Genomic DNA, 10,552 nt, shown 5'->3' on the forward strand with positions numbered 1-10,552 from the left:
GCGCGGGAAGGCGCCGAGTGGCTCTCCTACCTTTGGGACGCAGCCCTCCTGTGACGGTGCTTCAGCATCGGTCAGCATTTGCTGCAAAGCAATGTCGAAAGGGGGCGTTAGTTCCTGGCAAAAGGCATCGTCAGGCCACGGCCGGCTGCCAGTTGTGGGGCAGAGTCCTCTGACACTGTGAGGGTGCCACCCTGGGGCTCCCCCATAATCTGAAAGTGCCCCGTCGAGGACTGGGGCCCTTTGCTCCACTGCCCCCACCACCAAGGAGCTCCCCGATGTCGCCCTCCTGAAAAGTGCCCCCCCGCCCCGTGTCGCTCACCCCAGCCCCTTAGCAATGGGGTGGGGACCCGCACACATGACTAGACGCTGTCCGGCTCCAGGCGTGTGACCGGCTCTCTCCTCGTTCTACCAGCAAGCAAGTCGAGTTGCCCGCATTCGGAGGTGGCCTTGCCCGCGGGCTGTGCGGCCTGGAGGGTGCCGGGGGGAGGCACCGTTTGGCCGCAGGGACACAGGCTTGGGACAGCGACCAGCCGACATGCCAGCCATTCCGGATTTTTCTCCCAGGGTGGACGCGGAGCTTTTGTTGGCTCGGGCCCGGAGAGCTGTAGCGTTTTGCCTGGCGGGCGTCCCCTCTTAAAAACCACCGGGGCCCCCCCGGGAGGGGCGGCATTGCAGAGGCCGGTCCCCGAGCGCTTTCTAAGCGACGCAAACTGACAAATTCGCGGTGGACACGGGGTTTTCCCTTCTGGTTCGAAAGTGCCGTGCGTGTAAACGCGTGTAGAAATTAGAACGTCATTTCCATAAGAATGGAAACCGAGATCGAAACTAACATTTGAAAAATAAAACGAGAAACGGTGTCAGATCCAGGGGTTTCATTTCTCCTCCCCTTAAAGTGACACCATTGCCTTTTCGAGTTCCAAGCGCGGAGTGGAGTTGCCTGCCGGTGCCCACGCGGGCCGGCGAGAGGCCTGGACCGCAGAGTTCCAAGACGCTGGCGAATTTGCCCGGGCTCAGCTGTAACAACAATGGTCGTATTTTTAAATGTTGAGAATTCTAACCAATTGGGGATTTTATGTTTCCTTTAATAGATTCTGAAATTGTGGTTTGGAAAGCGACGATGAGTGAAAAAAGAGAATTTGAAAAGGTGAACAGCGTGGCAGAGGCGCTGGGAAGGCCCCCGGCAGCATCGGCAGAGACCGGGCCGCCTGGCTCCCTGTCCCCACGGCTCCCTGTCCCCACGGGGCCTGGGCTGGGCAGGCCCCATGGGAGACCAGCCTCAGGGGCTGGGGGCTGCGTTCGGCCAGGGGGCAGGCCTGTCGCTCTGCCCTCTCGTCTGTCCGCTTTTCACTCCCGAGTCAGAGTCGAGAAGGCTGGCGAGGCCACGTCGGGCAGAGATAGGCGGCCGGAAGGACCTCAGACAAGCCTGCAGCGCCAGGAAAAAGGGCCGAGCTCGCCAAGGTCCGAGGCCAGAGAGGGCGATGCAGGACCACCTCGGGCCTCCAGGAGAGGGCTGGACCTCCGTCCTGCTACAGGCCGTCCAGGCTGCAGCCAGACTCGGCCAGCCGGCAGGGACAGAGGCTTTGGTCAGTGTCGCCCAGAACCGGGAAGGCTCCTCGCTTGGGTCACAGGGTCCCTCGGCCTGGGCGGAGTTCTGTTGTCCTTAGGGGTGGGGTGGGGGAGGGGCGCGGTGGCTCGAATCCAGAGCTCTACCTTCGCCAAGGCGCTCAGCCCCCAGGGCCCAGGACGCAGCCCCGTGAGGGGCGCCCACCGAAACCCCCCATCCTGAGGGTCCCCTGGCCCTGTCCCCTGTGACTGCGGCGCGGACGCGGCTCTGAGCCCAGCTCGGGCCTTGGTGGCACTTGCGCCTCACCCTCCCCGCACCCTGTCAAGTTTGGTCGACGGAGGCCCCGCCCCACACACCACCGAGGTGGACGCCGTGTCCAGCCGCCCCGTGCTGCTGGGGACGCTTCCCAGGGAAGGGGCTGGAGGAAGCCTCGTGCACAGACACAGACACAGACACGCGGGTGCCTCGCGAAGCCCCGCAGGGCCTGCCGAACGCATCGTGGGCTCGTGTGACTTCCTCCAGCAGCAGTCAGGCCAGCCCGGGCACATTCCCACGCAGGGCCACGCGTTGACTTCAGGCACCCAGAGAAGCCGCCTCTGGACGAGGAGAGAGCGCCCCGTGGTGTGACCGCCCACAGCGCCCAGGCCGAGTGCTGGGGGCGGAGCTTAGGGCGTTCTCGGTGGGGTCCCTCCTGGTCTGGCTCCAGCCCCTCAGCCCAGGCCACCAGGAACGAAACGCCCCGGGCCAGCACCTGCTCGGCTCATCCCGTGCCGGTCCTGGAGCCCCCTCCTCCTCCAGGCGGGAGGGGGGCCCGCTGGGACAGTCCAGGCCACGAGCCGGCTCTCGCTCCCGACGTGCAGATGCGGGCAGGTACAGTGATTACAATACTGTCTATTAGGTGTTCCGCTGTGTTGTAGGGAGACTAAAGAGTTAAGTTAGCCTAATCTGTTGCGGCACACCCACCCTGGGCGGTGGCTGGGAGCCTCCCCCGGCCCCCGGCCCCCCTCCGCAACTGTCTCTTCTCGTGGATGTCTGGTGCTTTGACCTTTTCTCCCTGCTCCCCATGACCTCGTTCCTCTGGAGGTGGCAGCTGTGATCACCAAGCAGGTTCTGAAGTTTGCAGTCCCGGCACGAATGTGACCTTGGCCAGGAAAATGTGGCTTCTGGTCTTTCCTCTGGGGGCTCCCTGCAGGCCGGTGATGGGCTTGAGGCCGCCCAGGAGGGGCAGAGGCGGGTGTCTCTCCTCCAGGGGTCGGGAGGCTGTCCTGGGACTGTGTCCCACAAGCAGTGAGTGTTCTGCTGGACGGAGCCAAGCCACGTGAGGACAGCGACAGCCCAGGGTGTGTCCTGGGGCCGGAGGCCCTGGCCGGAGAGAGGCAGCCGTGGGCTCTGGACGCAGACAAGGCACAACAGCCGCCCTCCGAGAATGCCCCAGGTTGTGTACCCGCGGTGGGGACGCCGCGGTGGCCTTTCCTGCAGCCTGGCTCCTACAGGCTCCCAGACCTGTGTCCGCAGCACCCACATGGACACCCCCAACTTCTTGGTCAGAGACCAGCACGAACTTTCCAAGGAGCGCAGGGCCGAGGCCACCATGCTCAGAGCACAGGCACGCCGCGAGTGCCACACAGTCTTTCTCTCCCAGATCTTCGCTGTCCCTTAACACTGTCTAGGCCCGACTGCGTCCCACAGGCCTTGGGCCAAGGGTGACCAGAACCACTGTCGTCCATCACAGGCTGAGCATAGCCAAGTGGGATGGAGCATCTCAGGAGACCCATGGGTCACACGTGTCAGGCCCCTCCGCAGCACAGAAGGGTCAGCGAGGTCTGTGCGTGGGCACAGCGATGGCTCCCATCTCTCCAGGAGCCTGTGGTCAGGTGGTGACGCAGAGACAAATGTTCAAACCACAGTGTCCGTAACAGGTCAAGACGCTACACGGGACACACCACGCAAGAGAAACCACACAGAACCTTGAGCATCAGTGCAGAGCAGGACCAGGCGGACCAGGCAGGGCCAGGGGGGACCAGGCGGACCAGGCGGGGCCAGGGGGGACCACCTTGGCCAGGCGGGGCCAGGCGGACCGGGGGGACCAGGCGGACCAGGTGGGGCCAGGTGGACCGGGGGGACCAGGCAGACCAGGCGGGACCAGGTGGACCAGGCGGACCAGGCGGACTAGGCGGGGCCAGGTGGACCAGCGGGGACCAGGCAGACCAGGTGGGACCAGCAGACCAGGAGCCCCTGCGCCCTCCTCACTGCCCCTCCAAGCACGGTCCTTGGCCCTGTCGGTCGTGGAGTGGGGCAGGGGGCGAGGGGCGGGGGGCGGTTGGGCAGTGCGGTGGCCTAAAGCACAGCTGTAGGATCACAGGTGAGCAGAGGCCTCCACACGATCACATGATGCAGACAGAAGTGGGCATTAAGCGCGACTTCCCCCACGCCCCTCCCGCAAGAGCACGTGGGTGTGAAGAACTTGAAGGAGGCATGTTCTGCAAAGCGGGGGGGGTCCGAGTCGGGTTCCGGAACCCTCTGTTCTAGAAGCTTCTCTCTGCCTCCCCTATTTACCAGCCTGCCTTGGCAGATACGCACATCATTACCTCCGCTCTTCACCCACCGCGGACCTCGGGGGGCCCTGCCGGACGCAGCCCCTCCAGATCCTCGCCCCCGCCCCCCCCGCCGCCCCTGCCAAGGCCGCGCTGAGCTGAGCCCTCGGCACGCGCGTGGCTGGCCGGCTGCTGGCAGTGGCTGTAGCTGCTCTCAGCCCCAGCTCCACGCCCGGCACAAGGATTAGGTGTGTTTTGATTAAGCATTTTAGCCAAAAAAGCGAGGTTTGACCTCCGGCATTTCGCTTCTCTCGCGGGTATCAGTGCCAGGACTGAAGTAAGTGGGGTTGGTCAAAACATCTTTTTCGAGTCTTAAAATAAATACTCTCTGTTCTCCAAAGAGTCGGCCGGAGCAGACGCACACAGACATCTCGTACGCTCACAGCTCCGGGGCTCTGGCGTGTCCCCCGAGGGGGGCTAAGCTTTCTGGTCGGTGTCATGAATGGGTCCCAGAAGGTTTCTCTCCCTTCAAAGTAATCTGTTATTAAAGCATCTAGAGAGACACCTACGGGAGGAAACCAGACACCCGCCCGCACCCCTCAGATCAGAGAGAGCGATAAAGCCCCCACCCCCGGGCCAGCCGGGGCCCCAGAGGTCACCAAAGCCTCTCGTTCCCGACCTCTTGCCCTTGGCCGTGGAGCCCAGACCTCTCTCAGCCCTGCGTCTCCCTGTCCTTCGCGGAAGCCGCCTCTTCCCGCCCTTGGCTATGAGTCTGGGTCTGGGCGCAGCTGAGAGCTGGCTGTGCCGAGGCCCCTCTGTGCTACCTGCGGAGGTTACTCAGGGTTGTTGGGAGAGGAGGGCTGGGTCTGGAGAGCTCGATGGGACCCCCCCGCCCCCCGCTGCCATGCTGTCTCTGGGCCTCTCTCTGCCGACCTCCAGAAGACACAGTCTGGGCAGAGGGACCCAGTCCAAGGCTCCTCGGTGGCTGCTTTGGACCCCACGCGGCCTGCTCTCTGCAGAGGGTTTTACGCCCCACGAGGCGGGGGCCTGTCCCAGGCGCCTCGAAGGTGGCTCGCCTCGACTCTGACAACGCCGCGCCCAGGGCGAGCACGGTTATCGCCCCGTCTCGCAGATAGGAAGCAGAGGCTCGGGGAGCCCGGTCCACAGGGCAGAGGTCAGGGAGCTGCTAAGTGTGCTCAGGGTCAAGCTCCCAACTCCGGACCTCTGCCGCAGGGCGGGGCGGGGCGGGGCAGGAGGCCGTTGGGTGGTGCGTCCGGGGAGAGAAGCCACGTGGCCTCCCTTCCGAGCCGGCCTCACACCTGAACACGGGCCAGGACCCTCCAGGGCGAGGGAGCGCCCCATGGCCGGGCCGAGCTGGGTGCGTCCCACTGGCAGCGGGGACAGGAACCGAGCAGGGCATTCGTCACCGAGGCCGCCCTTGCTCCAGGAGCGAGAGCTCCCGTGGTGTTGACACAAACTCTTGAGCCCTCAGCTGGGAGCTGGGTGATATTTATTTATTTTTTGCATTAAAAAAAAATTCAGCTTGGCTGTGTTTGAACTGCAGAAATGATTTTTTTTTTTTTTGAAAGGCGCCTTGGACACTGTTTTTAGCTTTTATGCCTAAACAGATACTTCTCAGTTCTTTCAAGTGAGACCCGTCCAGTGAATGGAGGCTGTCTCTTCACTCCTAAGAAAAATATTTACACAGTCGAGTGTGGCGCAGGGGACCCGGCTCCTTCAGGGAGCCCACCCCCGGAACGCACGGGGTCTCCCCACGGCTGTTTCCGTCCCGCCCGTGCCCGTCTCCCCGCGCCAAGGCGTTCCCAAGCCTCCTGGCCCGGGACCCTGGAGGCGGGGGTCTGCACACCGTCCCCCCCGGGAGCCCACACGGCTCTGCGTGAGTGGACCACAGTCCCACCGTCCCAACCCTTCTCGTCGGCCAACAAGAAAGCCAGGCTACTCTGCTGGGGGCCCGGCGGGTGGGCGCCCCCCGGCCGGCCTGCCTTCCCCAGATGCCCCCCACGCGCCCCCCTCTTCCCTGATCTGTCTGGGGTGTGGCCGCGCCTGCTGCCCGGGCCCCGGCCCCAGGAACTAAGGGTCGGGTGGACGGCTGTCTCCTGGCTGCGCTGCCCCCCGGGGGCCCAGAGTCTCTGGACAGGTCCTGTCCGGTCACACGGTCTAGTCTTTCCTGGGCCCCCGAGGACAGGCCGGCAGCACCGTCACACCATCATCTCACACTGCCATCGAGCGCCTGGGGTCCACACTGCCGGGTGGACAGTGCCGTGAAGACAGTTACAAACTCTCAGGACAGCACGGACTCCAGTCTTAGCCAGGCTGGGGCTGGGGCGATGGAGCGACCCCCGCACCCCACTCCCCGCCAATGACATAAAGTTGGAGAGCATGGAGGCCACACCGACCCCGGCCAAGAACTGCCCGCCGAGGGATCCGTGAGCACCGGGTGCTTCTGGGAGCAGAAATCCTGAAGCGGGAAGTGGGGAGCAGAGGAAGGAGGGGGCGCGATGCGGGGGTGTCCCCCCAGGCGGGCAGAGAGCCTGCCCGGAGGACGGCATGAGGCCCTGGGGCTCTGTGGGGGGCGACCTCCTGCGGATGGGGGGCTCCCTGTGCCTCTGAGGGGGAATAGGGTGGACAGAGGGAGGGGTGCAGGGCAGGCCAGGGGAGGGCGGCCTTGCTGGAACCCTGGTCCCTAAGTGGCTGCAGGCCCCCTGGCTGCTCCACGGAGTACGTGGGCATCGTCCCTGTCCCCAGGCTGCGGGAACCTACTGGAGCTCGCCCAAACGAGACACAGTGGGACAGAGCGGGGCTGGGACACCGATGCCACCGAGCTGGGGACCAGCCTCTGCGACGGCCGTCCACACCTTCTCTCCACAGGTGAGGAGGAGGCTCTGCGGGCACGTGCGCAGCTGGCCCCAGGGACATGGGGGTAAAGCCGCAGGCCCTGCAAAGACCGGGGTGGGCAGGGCCCGGGAGCAGGGCCAGGGATGGAGGGTGGTGGCACAGGTGAGGACCCGCCGGCCTCTGACCCCAGGACCCGGCGTCCGGCAGAGCAGGGCTCCCGCCACACGGCATCCTGCTGACGAGACACCCGGAGAAATAAAGCCAACGCCACCAGCCCGGGGCCCCCGCCCCTCCCTCGCTGGCCACGCGGTGTCTCGCCAGCCTTGGCGCACGCGCCCTAAGCAGACAGCGGGTCCGCGGTCCTCGAGCCCGTCACGTGAGCCCCTCAGAGGCAGGGCTGCTGGGGGTCCTCTGGGCAGGGGTCCCACCTGTCACTCCCACCAGCTCCTCGCCTGGCCAGGTCCTCCAGGGCCGTCCCCCAGGCGCCCCGGGCTGTGTCCCGGGAGACAAGCGGGCTCAGTGGTGGCCCCCTCGGCCTGCCCTAGCCCTCACCTTGCCCGATGGTGTGTAACGCCATCAGGACAGGCGGAGTCAGGCGGGCCCTGGGCTGACCACCTTCCCTTGGGGCTGCAGGTGTGGGCGGGGGTGCAAGTGTCCTCTCTCCCTCTGGACGGCCCCACCCAAGCCGTCCCTTCTCAGACAGCAGAGCACAGGTTTGCCCCTGCTCAGACACCCCAACCTCTGCGGTGTCAGCCATTCCAGCTGAGCCTTCTCAGTCTCCACCGGGCCAAGGACAGGCTGAGCGGCCCAGACCTCAGAGGCCCACCCCGCAGACACTGCTCAGCCCTTTCTGCATGAGGTGACGTCGGCCTGTCCTGACCCACCCCAGGCACCCCTAGAGTAAGGCAGGCCGCTGGGGTCCTCTGCCGCAGGGACCCCACCTGCTTGTCCCAGCCTCAGTAGGAGCTCCTTCCTGGGGCACTGGCTGTGTCACGCAGAGAGAACATGCTGGCGGCCCAGGCGGTGAGGGCGCTGAGCAGGCGGGGCCGGCAGGAGACGGCCGTCCCCCCGTGCTGGTGGGCAGCGCACGTGTCCGCAGCCCCGTCTCTGCTGGGCAGTGTGCTGAGGGCTGAGCTCAGTACGGTCCTCCAGGCCCTGACCCGAGGAGATGCACGTCCAGTATCGCACCTGGCCCTCGGTGGACAGCTTCCTCCTCCTGCTTCCGGAAGGTCGCTGTCCCAGAGGAAGCGCACGTAAATCACGAGAGCAGGTGATGCGTGGCACTTCCAGTCAGTGACTCATGACAAGCCATAACTTTCAGCCCTAGAAAGGGAAGCAGGGTGTGCCCGGGGCCTCAGCGTAGCTCCCAGGGCTGGACACACGTGCCCGGAAGCTGGAGAAAGTTCCACAGGGCCGTTTCTTCCTGGATCTCTTTGCTCCTTTGGAGGGTTTGGGTTCGAGAGGAGAAAAGCCAAGAGCAGCCCCGGATGCTGCAGGAGGGGACCCGGCGGACGGGGCTGCTCGGGCTTAGTCACCAGAGGCGCCTGCCCTCCCCGCACACAAACTCGGTGGCTCTAGGTGACAGTGCTGGGTGGCTCCACCCATCACCCCCTTTTTCCTCCGAGACCTCACGCCACCCACTGCATGTGGAAGGCACGTGCTCACCTTGCTGGCGGCCCACCTGCCCCACGGGGGTGCATGCGCCTGAGGCCCAATGCAGGGTTTGGGGTACCATGGCGGCCCCCGGATACGGACGACAGCTGAAGGCCCCGGTCAGCATCGACCAAATAAAAAATTAGGAGTTAACGTGGATAATGGAATCCCTGCATGGATGTCCCTGAGCGGCCATCCCGTCAGCCACTCTCGCCACATGCACAGGGCCCCGGAGGGGCCTGAGGCTGCAGGATGACCACGGGCAGAGTGGGCTGAGTCGCCAGGCGGAGGGTGGCCCGGGCCCTGTGCCCAGGGCAATTCTCTATGACCGCGGGGGCCGGCACGGCTACGGCCATCCGAGAAGGCGTCCTCGGGCTCCTGCGGGGGGCGCAGTCACCTCTCCTCGCTGGCCTGGCATCCGGCAGGGGCCGGAGAGCGTTCGCCGAGGTCTGGGGCACTGTGGCCAGCTCCCTTGGGCCTCGTGGCCTGGTGGACAGCGCGGCGAGCCCAGGGCGGGTTGGAGCCATTCCGGGGTCAAGGTCTTCTCTCTGCCCCTGACGCCGGAAGGACAGCCCTCCGTGCTTGTCCCCCCAGCGTCCCAGCAGGCGGGGGCCGGCCTTCCTGTTGCCCAGACTGTTTGGGGGGGCCCGGAGCGCCCCCCCCCGCGCCCCCACCCCAGGGGCCCTGCTGGAGGGGAGGCCTCCAGGAAAAGCCAGGGGAGCCCCATCCCCAGAGGGCGGGGGGAGGTTAGAGATGAGGCCCTGAAGAGAAAATCAACGTGACCGCCACACGCGCCCCGGTTCCAGGTCCTGGGTCACCCCAGGGTCCAACACACCTGTGATCACTGGGATAGATGCACCGCAGACGCCACCAGCCCACGGGAGCTCCTGCAAAAGCCGCAAAGAGCTGCGGGCTCCAGGCTCTGCCAGGCAAACAGAGGCTGACGGGGATGTGTCCCCATCCCCAGCAGCCAGCCACTCAGAGACAGGACAGGGGACAGGGACAGGGGACAGCCTAACGCATTCAGGGATAACTTCCCAGGTCGTTCCCGGGTGTCCCTGCACAGCCTGACCTGCCCCAGCCCCGCGACACCGAACGTCCCCATGAGTGTCAGCTGCGTACGGGGCACCCCTGGGCTTTGGGGCTCTGCCCATCGCGCCCCCTCGTGGGCTTAAACCCACACCCAACACCGAGCTCTGCTGACCGCACGCCGGAGGTGGCCCTGCAAACTGACGTCTGAGACGCGTCCTCCCAGGATCGCCACGTGCTTATGAAAACACCGACGGCCCCGAGCACGGGCCCAGCCCCCGAGATGACAGCCCACGCAGAGGCCCTGCTCGGCGACCCCAAGCCGCCCCCCAGGCACTTTGCACCTCGGAGTCTCCCAGGGGAAAGTTAATCACAGCCTCGATTACTGGCTCCGTGAACCCATTTGTCCTACATCGTGGCCCTTTTTGGTTACAGGGATAAGTTGGTTATTGAGGGAATCGTCAGAAGGGGCTGTGGGTCTCCCTGCAACGGCTGCTCTGACACGCGCACAGTCCGGGGGGACACTGCGATGCGACCCCCCCACCCCGTGTCCCCCGGGCCGTGAGTTCTGGGCCTGGGGTCACCTTGGTTACCTAAAAGTGGAGAGGTCAGAGATCATTGCCCCCATTTCACAGTAGAATTAATTTTAACTCTGTTATAAACGGCAGGCAGCTCTTTCTGGCGACGGAGAAATCGGGGAACTTGGAAAAGCAGCCGCCAGCCGTCGGGGCGCCCCTCGGGGCCGCGGCCTGGGGGCAGAAAGCCTTTCCCGGCCAGATTCCGGCCTGACCGCACCCTCGCTCTTCAGTTATCCCTCTCGCTCGGTCACCTGGCGAGCACCTGTGACTCTCCACTCTGGGGCTCCGTGAACTCGCCAACCAGTGGGGCCAGAAGCGCCAGCGTTTTGATTCCGGGT

At 65.2% G+C, this 10,552-nt stretch overlaps 1 protein-coding gene across 1 annotated transcript in view; it reads right to left on the reverse strand.

Moving 5' to 3' along the window:
• The window catches only part of PRDM16 (PR/SET domain 16), a 199,568-nt gene that overhangs the window by 151,134 nt on the left and 37,882 nt on the right, over positions 1-10,552 (reverse strand). The window contains exon 4 of the mRNA XM_025048541.1: positions 31-81. Coding sequence (XP_024904309.1) covers positions 31-81 — 51 coding nt within the window. The remainder of the gene's footprint in view (positions 1-30; positions 82-10,552) is intronic.

This window comes from Pteropus alecto, unplaced genomic scaffold (assembly GCF_000325575.1).
Source record: "Pteropus alecto unplaced genomic scaffold, ASM32557v1 scaffold125, whole genome shotgun sequence".
NCBI classification, from domain to species: domain Eukaryota; kingdom Metazoa; phylum Chordata; class Mammalia; order Chiroptera; family Pteropodidae; genus Pteropus; species Pteropus alecto.